This window comes from Anopheles coustani, chromosome 3, assembly GCF_943734705.1.
Source record: "Anopheles coustani chromosome 3, idAnoCousDA_361_x.2, whole genome shotgun sequence".
Lineage (NCBI taxonomy): Eukaryota > Metazoa > Arthropoda > Insecta > Diptera > Culicidae > Anopheles > Anopheles coustani.
In genome coordinates, this window is record NC_071288.1 from 26798711 (window position 1) to 26816824 (window position 18114).

An 18114-nucleotide genomic window follows, 5' to 3' on the forward strand; every position below is an offset into this window, starting at 1 on the left:
TATCGTACGGCAAAGTACTTACACCAGCCTTAACGATACAGGGATCAAGTTTCACTTTAGGAGTATTCATTAAATATTTCACGACAATTTTTGTTTATCGCATTGTTTGAAATGCATAATGAAAATGTAACAATAATCAATCATTCGCACTGAAACTAATAAAATCAAATCATACCAAAATGTTGTGAACTCTTCTATTACAGCAGCACAATATTTTGCAAGATTCCGGTGGGAAAAACAATTCCCGTCCCTTAGCGACCGCTGATGCAGTAGATCTAAACTGTTGTACAGGTTGTTTTCTGCCCTTCTACATGTTCGCACTTGTTTATTGCGAGGAAAATGGGGAAAAACATTGTCCTCACATGGAAAGGTTGCGGCATTGCACGGCGTTGGTAATCAAATAAAAATAGGTTCCAATTTGACTCCCGGCGAAAATGATGGTTGTATGCAGGAATGTTGATCAAAAAATCACCACAGCCCGGTTCGAGCTAACCACTGCAATTTTTCACAACCTACGGGCGTACGGAATGTGCACCGGTGAACCACGGGATGATTCGATTTGCTTCGGGGGGGAACGCTGTTGCTGGGACAAACGAATCGAGGAGGGAACGGTCAAGAGTGAAGACACGAAGAAGTAAAACATAATGGCGGCATAGCGACAAAATAACAAACCGCCCAACCCGGTGAACAGGCGAGGGTTTGGAGGATGGAAATACATGTTTTGCTCGGTTTTCGCTAACGAAGAAATGACAAATTTTTCCCAGCTGGACGCAAAACAGAGCAACGAGCTGTAATTGAATTCCATCCCCTCACGCGGAACATGCCGCAAGCCACCGGAATGGTAACGTCATCATCAATTTCTGTATTGGTTCATACGAATATGCATATGGATGACTCCAGGTCTTGGGTTTGTATGTGCCGCATGTACAGTAACCAACGGTAGAATGAAATTTAACCTCCATTGCAAACCATCACCTTGTCTGTATGCAATGGGATTGTTAAAAAAGGAAAAAAACAAAAACAAAAACGAACCACAAGCAAAGAGTAAAAAGAGCGAAAAAATCCTACCATAATCTAAGTGGATTTCGTGTTGCAAGTGGTTGAGCGCATGGGGCAAGGAAAACTACTGCATCATCTTTGCAATCAGGGACAACCGGCAGCCCTCAAGCTTACTATCCCTACCAAAGTACAACAGGTTTTGGGGGGAAAAAAAACCCGAGAGACTAGATAGTCCATCACTAGGCAAGCTACATGAGAAAGAGAGTGGAAGAGGTTAAAAAAAAACCCAAACCAACATGGGAAAAACACACACAGAAATCGAACCTAATGCCCTGGCTCTCCCAGTAAGAGCTGGACCGAAATCGAATTGGAGATGAATTTTTAAGCGAAAGTCCATTAGTCGTATTTCGCAAGCCACCGGAAGCAAGTTTCGGGGGGAAGGAAATAAATAAGAAAGGAATCGTTCGTTCTGTTTTTACGTCCTTGCCGACCACTAGAGACTACTTGCCCTTGTTCGCTTAGGAAGGAAAGCAGCTTTAGCTTCGCTTAGGGTTTGCTTTTTGCTCGAAAAAACAACCATTAGAATTCCGTTTTGGGTTGATACGAATGGACCGAACCTTTCTGCAAGCGACCATTCGAAACGATGCTCCGGATTGTGAGCACAAAAAGGATAAATATTCGAAAAGTAAAACTTCAAGCTTACTGAATTCGTAGCTGGCCGCCACGCTAAATGGGGACATCAATTAGTGACGAACGATTTCACGATGATTAAGCTGCTAGTTTTTCGAGCAGCTACTCTGCGCCTTTGTTTCGAGCTGTCAGGTTTTTCTGGGCTACCCTGCTAAAACTAGCTTTTCTCTGCGTTTCCTATTCTTTCAAATACATTTTTTTTCTTGCTCTCGATCCTTTTCATTCGCCCTGTTGATTGAAACGCTGTTCCGTAGTTAATACTCTCTTTTGTATCCAGTGACCTAGAGTAATTTGACAGATTAGATGAGTTTTTGTACTTTAGATTCTTTTGTTCAATGATTATTATGCACGGAACGTTGTGAAAATCCACATGAGAGTGTAAGTAAATAAAAAATAAATTTGTGATTGCACAAGAAAATATGGAATGAACGAAAAATAAAGCAACACATTCTGCAATGGCTCATGTGATTAATTCGACAGCACAAATGTAGATAATCGATTTGAGGTTCCTAAATAAACCCCCAGAGTGTCAGCAAATACACCAGATACAAAACCGGTCATCCAGCGGCAAAGGTTAAATGGAGAAGGAAATTTCGTGTGTTTCGAGTCGAAAACCAATGATAAATTACCTTCCCGAATCCTATGTGATTCATTGAGGAAGCTGCCGACCATAGTTCAATCGTGCGCTGTCGGAAGCGGCAATGATCGGGAACACTCCCTTTTCCTGTTGCTCGCTCGAGACGCGCGCGCCATTGTCCTCGGTGCGGCTCGGCCATCAAGGAGCGTGTTCCGTTCCGGGTTGGCTCTCACAAAGGATTCCATTGCAGCCGGACACTGGCAGACAACGGCGAACAGATTCTCCATCCGCTGCCCGGTTGTACTGGCAACGTATCCTTACACGGGACCTTTGGCCGTCGTACGTCTAGCTGAATCTTTTTCCGATTGTCATCGGATTTCCCCCCTAGCGAGAGCCGACAGAGTACAAAAAGTGGCAGGCAGTGTAAGAACGCGATAGTGCTCTAACTGTCGTCCCAGCGGGCTCGTAGCCAGCCAGTTTTCTCTTCGATTCGAGCTTCGATTGTTGGCAAACGGGTGATAAATCACCTGTGGTTCACCTGCTGCTTCTGAACGGGGTTCGTGTTCGGATGGAAAGCTGGCGGGAAAGTTCGGTACAAGGAGGAACAGCAAGGAGCGGGGGGGATAAACTACAATGCAAAGGCGGATTTCCGGGTGACGAAAAAGTGAACCCGGAGCGGTCCGATACCAATCAATGCTCTTTGGAGTTTTCGGGGTGGTTTGTGTGAAACATTTTTACACAACCACAATGGGTTAGCCATTCATTATTCGCCATACGGCGCCAAGTGATTGATTGAGATGCATCTTCGTACGGGGGATGTTTTGTTTAAAGTTTTAGAACGTGTGTCTGGCGCTACTTACGGTTCATGTCGAGCGTTACTGAAGCCGAAATGGGATTCGTTACGTTGTTGTTCGCGGCCTGGCAGGTGAACACCGACTTGAGATGCTTTCGCTCCAGCCGATGGAGGACGAGCGTGTTTTTGACCCGCTTGTCCGACAACACCACCGACGTGTTGTTGATCACCTTGTTCTCGTACCACCATTGCACCTTCGGCAGAGGGCGACCTGAAATGTTAAAGTAGTTTGTTTGAATATATGTTCAAAAAAATGATTTAGCTTATAGCTTTTAATTTATTTTTAGTAAAAATTTAACTTATTTATCAACAACGCCCTTTTGTTTGGTTAAATTATCAAATTGTTTGTTCTTCTCGTTTGAAAATGAACAACGTTGTTTATTTTGAAACCATCCGACTCTTGGGATATAAGAGACAGAAAACTATTACGACCATGTAGAAAGACAATCAATTAAAATTCATCTGAACCAGTCAATTAATTGGAAGCAGATCTTTTGTTTAACCTGTTCACCGATGCAGAAATCTCATTAAAATTCTCCTTCAGTGCAAATGCAATTACCCAACATAAACCATCGTTCATGCGTACCTCCGGAATAGATAAACCTCCGAAGAAAGTAAATCTCCTCAAATCGAACACAAACATCAAAGGTATTATATTTTTCTTGAGAATTATCACTTACCTCCAGTCGAGATGCATGTTATGTTTATCGTGGCTCCCTCGTTGTACGGTCCCAGGATGTAGTGACGGATGTGCGACCCTTTCTCGTCCACAATCAACAGCTTCTCTGGAGGCACTGCAAGTGGAGAGGGAATGCGCGATGGGGGGGAAACATTAATGAGCATTTATGGCGACAAAACTACATTTCCGACACGTTGACCAAACCCCGCTGGCGCTGTTGATCCTGTCCCTCCTGTCCGAACAACTATCCGAAACCCTGGAAAAGATCCCGGTCTGCCCGGTTTGGTACCGAGAAACGGTTCCCATCCTTTTCAAACGCTGCAGTCCATTAAACGAGCCGGGCCGACATCAATTACCTTCGCACCGTGGGGAAATAGTGCGAAAGGAAAACTAAACTTTTCCCATCCCCCTCCCGACGGTCACGTTCCGGTCCGACTGTTTTCCCTTCCGGGTGGAGAAGCATTCCCGGATTCGGAAGCCAGTTGCACCATGCAACCGATGGCATTCGGTTCACGCTGTTGCACGAACGTTGCCTCACCAAGCTTTTCTTGTTTGTTGTCTCCATTTTTTTTTCTGGACGACCGATCAAGAATTGGGACGCATCTTCCCGCGGGAAGAAGTTCGTTGGCCGGGCACGGCGCCGTTGACATTTGGCTGCAATAAATTTACACCAATGCCGGCATGGGCCGAGCGAGCAAACTTCTACTGTAAGCGAATCCCTTCGAGAAAACTCCTTCCGACGGGGAAAGAAGCTGGCAAATGGACACCGTTACCGGAATGGAAGAGTTATTTAATGTAAAACTGACCGGGAAGAGCTGGAAAACTTTAGTGGTGGTTGTGGTGGTGAGAAATATTCGTTCCTTCCGAAGGAAACTGCAAATGGACTTTGATGTTGGAGAATCTTTTGTGGTTAACGAACTACTGGGGAGGGAAGGAAACAAAGACGTAACGCTAGTGTTTTTTTTGCTACAATTAAGAAAATCTAGAGCTACTCTCTTAGGAAATCTCTTTAATGCTAAAGAGATATTTTTGTGTCATAAGGCTTGAAGCTTCTATTTATTTGTATAATTAATCCAAGTTCCATTAGATATAAGTTACCCAGATTTATTCAAATATCCTAACATTAACTCCACCACCGCAATGCATACGATCTAATGTCGTCACCATGCGATGCTAGACCGACGGATAAACTGCATACTTTCCTCCTAGTTTCGCTCGGTTTCTCCCCCAACGAACCGCAGGACTGGTGCTGTGGTTGGCAGCAGCTAAAAATCTACCGCTACAAAAGGCAAACCCTAAACGGCTGTTTCGGGTTTTCGGGTGCTGTCACTTCGGAATGTTATACTGCAGATATAAATTATGCCCGGACGCTCTAGCCTCCGCTTCCCGACCGCTTGCATTATAGTGGGTGTTTTGTCTTGCTTATCATTTGAATGCCACATACCATGGAGACGCAGCCGTAAAAGCAATTGGGGATGCCAAAAAAAAGTAAAAAATAAATAAACGATCAAGGATGTAGAGCGTTTATGTTTACTTAAGCGTGTTCTATTTTGTTACTATTACGAAACATATTAAGAATACCAAATGCAATAATATAGCTGTTCGAAGATAAACTTTTCATATTAAAAATTGGCTTTGTACATACAAGATTTTGCTAAAATTTACTAGACATCGCCAAAAAGAGTGGAATAAATGAAAGAGCCCAAACGGTATCAACGTACAGACATGATGAGAGTTTTCACGTTCGTCCCTGACGGTGTAGTTTTACCAATTCGTGACGCCACTCTTCAACTGCACGCACACAGTTGTGCATCATATCTGGGCAGCATATTAACGATGCTATTATGGAAACTTCAGTGCGTTTTATATCGAACGAACACACAGCAAAACGGGACTAAAATATCTTATCAATATTCCGATGGGAAACTTTCACCTTAAACCTCGCCTCGCCTTCAACGACCTTTGCTTGCTTAAAACCGCAAAAGAAATCCGGCGCATTTGTGCGTTCCGATGCGATGCACACGGAAGGAGGGGGCCTATCCGACAACGGGTGGAAGAAAATTTGCGTAACGAATTGCGAACATATAATTGAATAGATTGAATATACAATCGGGTTGACGTCGGCATCGGGAGGAAGGCCTAAGGGGGAAACTATTTCACATTCCCGATCACGATTTTTCTCTAAATAGACTGATAAACTAACGAGCTAATGCACTAAGCGCCCGATTTGCAAATGTTTAATGCTTCTGTTGCAGATTGGCAACGGATCGGGGTGCAGCTCGTTTGCGGCACACAGACGTATTGGTTTGGGAGATGCATTTTCTACCGTACTCCGTTGGAGTGCATTTCAATCGGTGGCCGGCGGGGGAGAGGACGTAGTGGAGCCGCTTACCAGAGATTATTCAAACTCCGCATCCGGGTTTTTGGTCTACGAAAATGGCAAGCACTTTCGGGTGGTCTGGAGCCTGGAACATCAACCCGAGCGCACGGCACCCGGATGGGCTTTGCCGCAGAATTGAAACTGTTGCAATTTTAAATAAGCATTCTCATCACTATCGGGCCCCCGCTCGTCGTGCCCAGGTTTAGCAGATGAGAGAGTGTAGCAGTGCAGTGCAAGTGCCAGCAAAACTTCGGCAACCGATCCGGTTCTGTTGACTTAATTGAATGTACCATTCGGTGGCGAAGCTTCCGAAATCGGCACTATTTCAAGAGCGCATCGGGTCGAGATGAGGACGGGCCTCGCAGAGGTACCGAACGACCCCAAAAGAGTGGCAAAGCAGCACTCGGAGTTGCTCCGGAGGACTGCTGAAGCATCTTGGTGATACTTCTAATAGTGCCTTTTTTATTCCTCACCTCACGACACCCTCACCTCAACCAGGATTTTCGTTTCGGTTGCGAAGGCAAAAAGTGATACTCAACTCCGCAAGCGAACATCTTCAACCTTCAACCACGGAAGGGAGCGATTGAAATCGGTGTGTAAGAAACAAGCAAACCCAAATAATAGGAGAGGGAGGATGAAAAAGATCAACGCTGAACGGGGAGCTTGCGGGGAGCTAGGGAAACCCTACTTGGGGAAAAACTTTCCAGCGCACCGCTCAAAATATGGCCCACTTTCGGGTCGGTTCGTCTTTTTGTGCGCCCGCCCGCACAACCAGTGCTTGATTTATGTTCGCATCTCATCGGCGTACGGCATATGTTTTTCGTCCACGCTCCTTTGCTGCGTCGCATTTGCATTGCGTTGCACACTGCTCGGTGTCACTTCTGTCTATGAGTGCGCCTGCAGATGGCAGCACTGCAAAAGGCAGCGTCGGTTTTTCCTACGATCTTGCTGCAGACTTTTTTCTTCGGCTCTTGGTTCGTCCATCTCCAGCCGGGTGGTTTGTGTGGGATTTCCCACACAGCTGCTAGAGAGTTTGTCAGTCGACATAGAGAACCGAGCAGTTCCTTCAACCGATGGAAAGAAGGGCTGAAGTATTCGCATGTTGAAGGATCTGCTGGAGCTTAGTAATATTTCAATGTCCGTAAAACTTATTTTACGCCATGGATCAAGTGACTTGGGAAAGGGATTCAGTGCGCTTGAGCATCCATTATGGAAGTTACAATTTTCTGACAAATCGACGGTTCAAGTTCTTATGACCTGGTAATGTTGAGCGAAGCATGTATGACGCTTTTAAAGGCTATGGAGATCGAAAGTGAAGGTAGGAATTGCGAATTTCTCCCCAATTCGTCATTCGTGCTCGTATATTATGTTATATGGTAAAGCAATCTACATCACTTACCTATGACGGTCAGCTGGACCCGCGTGTTTCGCGTCGGGCTCTTGTGGAAGTCCACCCGACACCGGTAGATCCCGCTGTCGGTCGGTTTTGTCTGCTGAATCTCCAGCATGGCCGGAGTTCGGCTCGGGTAGAAGTTGGCCCGTCCGTCGAAGGACGAGTTTGAGCTACGATGCGATCCTTCCCGTACGTCTCGAGCATCGAACCTGCGAAAGCAAATGAGGAAGTAAGGATTTAAAAAGTATGCAAATAGAGTGTGTCGGCTTAAAGTGTAATCTAAATCCATAACTAATTTGAGAAAAGATAATTTACGGTAGTACATTTATAGTAATGGACATTGGTATTGAAAAGTCAGAAGCTAGTCCTCCCCGACACAGTCATTATAAAGTTCGGTGCTTTTCATTGATGGAAAATGAACAATCATGTTGAAAGTACCGAGCGAACCGACAAATCATGTTTTTGCGGACATAATGTCCTCCGCCCCCGGGGCACCTTGATTGTGGCAACCGCAGCCTCCAGCTGAGACGCCTAAGCGTAGGCGCCCTAGCGCTACACCATGTGTACACATTTCCGAATGCTACTTCAGTGAATTACTTTCTCATTAAAACTTAATCAAAAACACAAATTGAAAATAATGAAAATCAAGCTGATGGCGTCTCGTGTGCGGTCCGGGTCTGGCGTTTCGCCAAAGCCGTTGCTGCCGAATTTTCCGGGAAGCACGCGGGCAGAGTGTCGGTGTTCATTTTCAAAACGACTGTGTTTGACTTCCTGTTAACGCCTCCTTCCAAACGCCAGCCGGTGCCGATTTGTGGTCGCACGATAAACTCCCTCCGAGCGACCCCACAACAAGCCCTAGGTGGCAGGGTGGGCGGGGAAAATAATCTCACGAGAAAACAACTTTGCCCCGACGCACTTGGCTCACTTTCATCTTTTCATCGCACGGATGGCTTCAGGCATTGAGGTAGGAAAATTATGACACTGATTACCTTTCCGACATACGTTCATTTATCAACGGGAGCAGCAGCGGCGAAGCAAGAAAAAAATGTGATCACTCATGAATGTGGCAGCATAATGATGCATGTCTTGTGCAATTTAAAATGTGATGAGAATTGAAATCATTGAAATACATAAATCAACAGCATAAATAATTCTCCACTTGCCTATAAACTCAGCATGCGAACAGAGTTAACCTCCTCCAGGGAATGTTTCTCGCGAATCGTTCAGCCCATCAAATATTCAATCATAAATCACCACGAAGCATGTTGATTTCCTATTCTTTTTAACATAACCTGCTGCGTATTTTTAATTGAGCAGAGTCATTTCAAATCGAGCAGAGCTCGGAGACCAAAGCTCATAGTGTGTATTGTCCTAATAAATACAACTTCTATCATTAATATTTAGTATAATAGAATACTCCATTTTCTAGATGCAGGATTCCTTGGAGTAAACATGGTTCATTTATTCTAATCTTGCTCATGTTATAAAATACACGACAAGCTTAACAACAGCACCACAAATTATTTCTCCAAAGGCAAGCCAACCTGAAGCGAAGGGAGAAACGTTGAATGTAACATAACGCTCCAATTATTCTACTGTGCATATCAAGATTCGGGAAAAAACTCATTCATAATACATCCCGCAGCAAACCTGTCATTGAAAAGTAAAAAAAAAAACAGACAAAAATGAATTCAAACTCATTCCTTTTACGGGGAATTATACGTTAGGCTATCGTCGTTCGCCGCATCCGAATTTAAGTAAACGGGTAAAGCCGCTTTTTCTTTGTCCCTCGGGAGACGTTGTCTCTACTGCGGATCTACTTGCTTTTGGCAAATAAAAAAAACGACATGGTGCGGCTGAAGCAATACCAAATTGTCTCATGGGAGCCAAGGTTCACGGAACAGCTGGACATTCTTATAGAAGATTTAAACCGCTGCAAAAGATAGCAACGCCATGATAAATTCGCTTTTATGACATCGTATCCGTTGGCGTTTTTGTGAATCCTCAAAAACCGATCATGTGAGGTTTTCGCTCGCGAATTGTTTTGAATTCAGAATTTGGAAAAATTTAAGTCGTGTTAAAATAAGTGGATATATTTTACCACTGCTATCCAAAAGTTAAATATAATAAAACTAGTCGTCAAAGGAGATTAAAAGTTCTAAGTTTTTTTGCAATAAAAACTAAATATGAGTATAAAACTATTCAATAGAGTGGGTAGTATATACAGTAAAATGCTATTGCACCAATCATAAAGCTTGTGCAGGTATTAGTATTTGCTCCCAAAGTTCATCCGTGTATGGAAAAGACCCACGGATAAATCAGGGTAAAACAGAATTGGAAAAAAATAATCGCAAATCCCCACTAGAGCACATGGTTGCCCTTATCAGCTCCTTCGCTACGGTAGGAGTGGCACATTCATATTTTTCCCATGGGATTCGGCCTACATTGGCTCATTTTATTTTTCTCCCTTGTTGTTGCTCGTCGAGAACACTCTGCCCCACCCGTACCCTTGTCTAGCGTGTCTTTTGTACCCCATTTTTATCCCTGTGGAGGCACACATACACGATTACTATTATGCGGCAGCTTCCGATGGCATGCATGGACAAACTGATATGATTCTATTTTCCCCACGCGCGTCTCCACTGGCGCCATTCCAAACTTCACCCCATCGTGGTGTTGTTTGTACCTTTTTGCCTGGGAAATCTTTTAAATGCTCCACCAAAGGACAGTAATGTACACCGCTCTCATCCCGGAAGCGACAAGCGACTCCTTTTTGTTCCTGAACCTAACGTACCGGGAAGGAACCGAAGGAAGCAAATAAAAAATTATCGTTATTTATTTATTATTTTTGCTTCATGGCAATGCGGCAGAAGCTTCCTCAGAAGCTCGAGCCTGAAACCCGTTGCTGTCGGTGATGCTTTGGCGATTTCACATGAGGAATGTACCCGGTGTATGCCAGCTTCAGCTCGATCGAACAAAATCGGCAACCAAGTTCCAACGACAATGTAGAACAAGAACAAGGTTTTTTTTTTGGGAAATGCAGCAAAAAAACCTCTTCGATCAGCAGCAACGAAAAAACAAACAGCCTCCACTCACATTGGATTTTTTCCTGGCCCCACACCATACGATTTGTGGGAAAATGCCTGGAAAACAATTCAGATTCCAAGGCTGGTATCCTTCGTCTTCGTGATGGTTAGATAATACTCGACGTGAAAAAAATGATGGAAATTGAACCAAAGTTCTCATGTACATGTCAGATCCAACCGGGTGGACTGCGTTATTGTGTTCAATTCTTCCTACAGAATTAATTAATTTCTTAGTTTGATGAGTTAAACAAGCGGTGGTAGAAATATTTGATACAAAGACAAAAAGACGTCCATGTCCGTGAAACACGATTCTTCCATTCTTACATCAAACACTAAGCCGCCTAAACGGACTAAGTTTAAGAGAGGCAAAAGGCAAGCAAATAAATCTTTTCAAAATGTAGTCAATCGATTTTTCCAGGTTGGCACGTGGACGCTTGAAAGTCTTCACACTGCATCAAATTGGAGAGTGTCTTAACTAAATGCATTTCATCTTGTTATCAGCATACCCAAACCATTCAACCGTATCTTGATAAGTATCCATGATTGCATTTTTTCTTTCTATTTAAGTATTACAATTATTTTCTCACGTGCACGATGGAGACGCCTGGTCGCTCACAATTTTTATTTTTATTGGAAAACATTTTGTTGTTACTGGAAAGCAAGAGGAACCGAACCAACGATTTCGGTTTTCATGGAATCAGTTTACTTTTGCTTTTATACAAACATTACAGTCAATAATTTTTTCACATTATAAATTGATCGAATGATTTTCTTAGATTTTGATTTACTTTATAGGAAAATCTGTTAGCATTAAGGTAAATAAATAAATGTAAGTCAAACTTCTCTTCAATTGTACTGCATGTTTGCAAAATAGAAGGCTAGAAAAGCTTTGCACAACCATTTAAAATAATTTTGGTTGGAACCTAATGTACATAGCGATACCGACAATAAAAACTACTAGCAACGCCTGAACACACACAATAGCAGTCCAAAGCAATCAAACTAATTGTTAGGTTTTTGTTCTGCACGCCCAAAACAATCAGTATGGTTTCGCAAACAGTTCGTGACAAGAACAGGATTTGTCATAGCACCACTCGCTTTGGGGGGATCGAAAAAATTACCAACGACAAAAAAACTCTTCTGCCAGCTTAATTAAGGCACTACCAGGGTTGGTGGTCTACGGGGACGCAGCACCACAGCATCCAGCGTTTCACTGCAACCGATGATTTGAAGTGCCGATCGAAAGAGAAACGATAAGACAGACGGTATCGAGAAACTCTTGGGGAAATAAAAACTGACTGAAACAAGGTGTAAAGTGGTAACACTTTAACTTACGTGTAGAATGGGATGGTCTGGTCGCCCTTGTACCAGATCACCAGGATCGCGCGGTCGCCGCTAATTGGCGATGTGATGTTGCACTCCAGCTGCCCGACCGTACCCTGGACGGCTTCAGAGAGATGCAGTGGTGCTGTAAAGAAGGTTGGAAAGGAAACAACGAGCGTAATTAGAAGAGAAGCTACAATAGGAAGCATGTGAAGGGGTAAGGTGTGAAGATAAAACCGTCGTAAAGGACGACGGGGTACATGGTGAGGCGTTCCGGTTAGAAAATAAAAGAACGCCTGCAAAACAATGACAGGCAAATGGATGAACGAAATGAAATTTAATTTATAGTGCCTTCCTGCACCGGGCATCATTCGTCACCTTCTTTTCCCTTTTTTCATCCAGCCCATTAATGCTAATTGAAGTAGTTCGCAGCTTCGCAATGGTGTAGCAATGTAAACTGGCAGCTAGTTTGCATCTTCAATGTTTACTCTCGTGAATATTACGTGAGCTACAGTGAAAATGGTTCATACAAAAAGCATCCTTAGAGTTACGAAAAATGTAACAGCGTGGACATCGATGCTAGGAAAAAAATATGGAACGTAAGAGAAAGGCCACTTAGATGGATTCTGAATCGATCGATTCGATTGGATCTTGAAATATCGACAACGAGTGAAGCGTCACGTATAGTAGCTGCTATTCTTCAGATGATAATGCATTCTGCATGTATTAGGTGCCATTTTTCTGATGTCACTCTGATTAATGGGAAAAGCACTTACGAATGGAAAAATAATCTTAAATGGCTGTCCGTTACATTGTCGACTCTAAACGAAGGAAGCATTCAGTATTTAAATTTCATAAAGCTTAGAGAAAATAATTCTCAAATACAAATAAAGCCTTTCAACTACTCTTGATTGTGTTACATTTAGCAACAGAACAATTCCATCCGGAGAAAGCAGAAAGCCGTTCCCTTTCTGTGAACGATGGGTAGCCGTTCCCGAACTGTGAGGTACTTTTCATCAAAACACGAGGAAATGGAAATGCATTTGTTATGTGTAAACCGCCCGAACCAATGAGCAGCACCTTGTGTTGTTTTTCTTTTTTCCGCTTCTGCCCTAAGGATGCCAGGCGATACGCTACCCATTAAGGGTACGCCATTAAGTCATTTATTCATTGCTCCATCAACCGTTCCTGGCACCTAAAATGGACCACACTGGTACACATTCACACATACACACACGAACCTACTTTCCACTATAGTTACACCCGAACCATCGGTGGCACGTTCACTCTATTGCGGACTGCAAATGAATAACTAATTGGAAACACTTCGGATCGGCTTTCTTGAACGGCATTGTTTCGAAGTGCTGAATGCCACAGGGGTTCGGGAAAGGGTTTGCCGCTGAAAAGCGATGAATGGGATGGATCTCTGGAACTGTGCATGGGAAATTGTAAAATGGGATCTTTTGTTTTCGGGATTGCGAGCGTGTTCCGTGTGGTCTACAATTGGTTTAGCGCAAGGAAGACGCAAATAATTTATCTTTAAAGCCAAGATTTTCTTGAGGCGTGCAGGATGTTGCTAGTGTTTGTAGAATTTCATGATTGAGTTAGTCAAGGTGCTTTCAGATAAATTGTCGGTTTAAGCGAACCAAGAACCGGACAGAGAGATGTAATTTCGGAATTGATTGCATCATGGCAAAGGCATTTCAAAACAGCACATTCTCTAAAATTAATGCATTGGAGATATTCATTTGAATACGAGTTTAATAATAAAATGGAAAATACTTTAAATTAATTAACATAAACAATATTACAATGGGCGTATTGACTAGTTGTATCCTTCCTCTCCTCCTTTCTACTCAATCTCTGCATTTGGAAAGATTTATCAAATCAAGAACCATTTCCATTTCTCAATTGAACAGTGCATCAAAACCATTTACGCGATTTGTTACCATCCTGGTGTTGATGAAAGGGCACATCACTGAAACGCCAGCGACTGTCAGCGCCAGTTTTCGATGATTAATTATCAAAGGCAGCAAAAATCGGCAGCATTTCACTCGGCTGATCACTATCAATATAATATCCGGTTAGCGAATCGTAAGTAAGGGTGTCAATAGCAGGTCCATTTGTGCCGGGAGACGAACCCTTTGCTACCTCTCTTTGCCAGAGCCAGAGCAGCGCCAAAATCACGGCTGAAATCGTGCTCTCACATGCACACATTTATAAACACAGTCTCACCGAGCGTCCCATGGTGTGACAAATTATAAATCACTTCCGAAACTGGCTGTTGAATTTTCGATAGTGAAATACTGTCGACACTCGATTTATTGCCATCCCTCTCACTCTCTCTCTCTCTCTCTCTACCTATCTCTCGGTTTCACATCACCCAGTGGTACCGATATGCTTGACTCGGAAAACGGCAACGGATGCAAATTTTGCCTAACTCGCGCCCTTGTGAAATTGAATTTGAAATATTCGCGCGAAAATGCTGTTTGACAAGTAAAGTGTTAAACATTTGCCATCCGTGGGCGGTGGGAAAGGTTCTCGGGGTGGGAGTTTGCTAAATTTCCCGTGTGGTGCACCCCCGCCCCATTCCGGCGCCTTTCCGTCAGCAGCAGCATCATTCATCATTTCCACTTATGTTTGATTGAAAATTTATGATACACAACCTCCCGTGCTCGCTCGGGTCGGCTTTCCACCGGCGCAACAAACAAAAGCCAGGTCCGCCCGCACGGATCGACGATGTTCGTGATGGTTGGTGTTAGATGTTGTACACATGCAAACACACAAACACACACACACCCACACGCACTCGCAGCATCCCGTGGGAAACATCTCCATGACAGATGTCACATATATATATTGCGTATCGCGTTGCGATTTCTGCGGACACAAAATCGACCAGCGCAAGTTGTTCGTGAGGGCATGGTTTGCCTTTGATGCTACGCTAGCGGTGTGTTTGATTTTTTCATTCCGTTTGCCTAGCAGCACCTCACGACTTTATGACTTTTTTCGAACCCATCAAATTCACATCGACAAGGCGCCACAATGTGGCCTTCTAATGATGGTTCAGCAAAGATTTTACTTCGTTCAAGACCTCGTTCCTAGATGGTCCGACCCCTCGCCAAGGGTAACCGAACACACCGGTCCACGGTTTGAAGACTCATGACATTTTGTGGACAATTTTTAGATCGATGTACAGTCGAGCGACCTGTTCTCAGATCTCAACACTCATGTAGGACGATTTCCAAGAAGACGGTAGCTATTACTTTCCCGTGCCAAAATATTCACGAACTTTACATCGAAATGTGGTCAACATGAATGTTAAAATCAACTGTCAAAGTTCTCACACTGGCAAACGGAGGCGAGGGAACCCCGCGCCCCGCAGGGTTCACGATTGGAAACTGGAAAGCCATCATAAAAGAGCCCATCGTTTCCTTTTCGGTTATGATGAGAAGAAGCAGTTTGAGTTTTCGAGAGATTTTCTTCTTTTCGTCACCACAGCCGACCCCCGGTTCGCCTCGGTTGTATTATTTATGACCTTCCGAGCGGTCTGACGCAACTCGTAATCGTCTCGTAGGAACATTGTGTTTTCGGATGCTTTTTTGTATATGTTTCTTACTTGTGTATTTCTGTATGCGTGTGTCTTTGATGATTGCGTAACGCTTTCAGCACGGTTTCGGTTCTCCGTACCGGCAATGCGATTATAAGATCCTCCAGTGAACGGTTCCGTTTTTCATGTGTTTTCTTGTTTTCGCTTCCTTTCCACTTTTTGGGCACTCATCACCCATCAAAACCGGGCGCATTTGTGTCGGAACAGCACCAGCAGCAGCCGGAGAACAATGTCCTCCAACCTCACGGACGGGCGGACGGACGGAGCCGGGCCGGACGAACGGCCATTAAGTGTCATTTTGTTGTTTTGATCTTGCCGGAATGCTTTGACCGGCAATAAAATGGCCGACGCGCGGTGATAAAATGAAGCCTCACCGCGCGGTTGGGCGGGATCGGGTGAGGCGGCGGGTGGACATAAAAATCGTACAATTGCTAAGTTTATTGGAAAAATTGAGCCCCTTTAGCAAGAAACACCACGGCGAGCGCGGTGTATTCGGTGTTAAACGGACTGCGAACAAGCTGCCCAATGAGGTTCGAGACCGGCGGCAGAGGAGGGGACTCAGGGGACGGTAGGAGACGGATCGTAAAGAATTTATTTCCCTCCAACGATCGCTGGTGTGCCCGGTGGGCTGGCTCACGGCGCCACACCATTAGCAGCCCACACCGAAGCCACCTCTTTCGGGCGGCGAGAAAAACGGCGGCTGCAGCAAAAAACAACAATCTCCCTCCCGATGGAGGCGCCCGGTGGCCGGTACGGTGGCCGAACCAGATGGCACCGCAAAGCATCAGGTAGAGAGCTGGTGCTAGGTGTGAATTGGTGAAACCTGTTTCGCACGACATTCAAACGGTGCCGCTTCGTCGCGGTGCTTCAGCTCGCAGTTTAGTGGACAATTTAAAGACCATTTTTACGTACATTCCGAGCGAATCCAGAAGCTTTTGACTTTTCGAACGACCTTATTTATTTTCCTCTTTTTTTTTATAAGAGCACAATCAACCACGGGAGTGATCCAAACTGACCGGAAGGCAGCGTTTTCTGGCATCGGTCAAGATTTATTTTCGAATGCTTTGAAATTCGACCTCGATTCTGGACTTGCTTGGCGTTGCTTTTTAAGTCTCGTGGGATATGATTGATTTTCGCATTAAAGGATACATTTTATTTCCTTCCACATCGGTTCCCGCGATCCCGCTCGGACCGGCACGGTTCGCAGCTAAGCTGTGCTTAATAGACATCGTAAAAAAGAATCCAATTTTTATGGCGATTCAGATAATGTATATCTTTCCTGCTCCAGCCTCCCAACGGCAGTTGAAAGTTATGATCAATTAATCACTGGATAGCCGATATTAATTGGACATAAATAATAATTTAGAGCATTTGAAACATCATTCAATCACATCACGCTGAGAAAAACTTATCAAGAATGAAAAAAAACGATTTTCTAGTAATTTGAATCGAGTATGACACATTCTAATTTTGCCGAAGAACTTGAAATTTGTAAGTTTAAACCTCTGCACAATACACTGTCAGTTAAAAAAATATATTCCTTCTCATAGTCGACTTTAATGAGGTTCTTAAGTTAACAAAATTGTTCAGCCCGATCATTACAGAAAAAATCCTAAAGAAGAGAAGTGGATATCTCACCATGGCTTCGACAGGAAAAAAACAACATTCAACAAGCATCAATAGTAGCACTTGCACACGAATGAGTTGCTTCCTCAAAAGCACGCACGTAGGTACCGGGACCTCAATCCTTGTACCGGGTGGACCAAGTAAATTGAACGTTGAGTCGATTTGACAACGCAAAATAATGGGTTCATCTCCGGCAGGGAACAAGATAGCTTCGATTCGCGTTAGCGAAAACCACAAGAGTTCTGCTGTGTTTCTTCCGAGCCAACAATCCGTTGCCCACGAGTTGACAAAGCGGGAAGCGGGTTTGGTCGGGAAGAACACTGAATAGCGCTTACGAAAACCGCAAACCGGAAGCTGGTGGAAGCTGGGGAAGTGGGTAGCAAATGTTTCAACCGTTTCTTGGGAGGAGCATACGGGCACCCCTTCTTCTTTGTGTCAGTATTCCTATCGTTCGGTTGGAAAACCCTTTGGATCCCAATGTTCGATGGCAATCCTGCCGGGGCGATGTATTATGCGGGTGCGACGTTAGATCGTGACCACGACGATCAGAATTCACCCGCGGGAGGATACAAACATTCCGAAAGAATCTGCCTCGTAAGGGTGATCGAGGAGCAGGGACGGAGGCACGCTTGTGGGAGGCGAACAAACACGGTGTTCTTGTATGGCCCGATAAGAGGCGAGCATGTTTTCGAGCAACATTGTCAAGCTGTGTGAGCAGCGAACGCTCCCAACCACGTCCCGGGAACCAGGTGCATTATCACACGGACACACACAAAGACACACACTCACAATCGCACTGGGGTTCAAAGCGGTGCTTTGGGTAACATTTCCAAGGATGCACAGAGACTCGCACACCAGCACCAGGGCTAAGTAGTGAGCAAACAATGGCTCAACTGCT

The 18114-nt window shown here is 44.3% G+C and overlaps 1 protein-coding gene across 1 annotated transcript in view; it reads right to left on the reverse strand.

The window, feature by feature from the left end:
• Positions 1-18114, reverse strand: part of LOC131258676 (nephrin) — a 121000-nt gene that overhangs the window by 37465 nt on the left and 65421 nt on the right. Inside the window, exons 2-5 of the mRNA XM_058260036.1 lie at positions 11993-12125; positions 7578-7780; positions 3800-3913; positions 3127-3330 (exon numbers count right to left, since the gene is read on the reverse strand). Coding sequence (XP_058116019.1) covers positions 3127-3330; positions 3800-3913; positions 7578-7780; positions 11993-12125 — 654 coding nt within the window. The remainder of the gene's footprint in view (positions 1-3126; positions 3331-3799; positions 3914-7577; positions 7781-11992; positions 12126-18114) is intronic.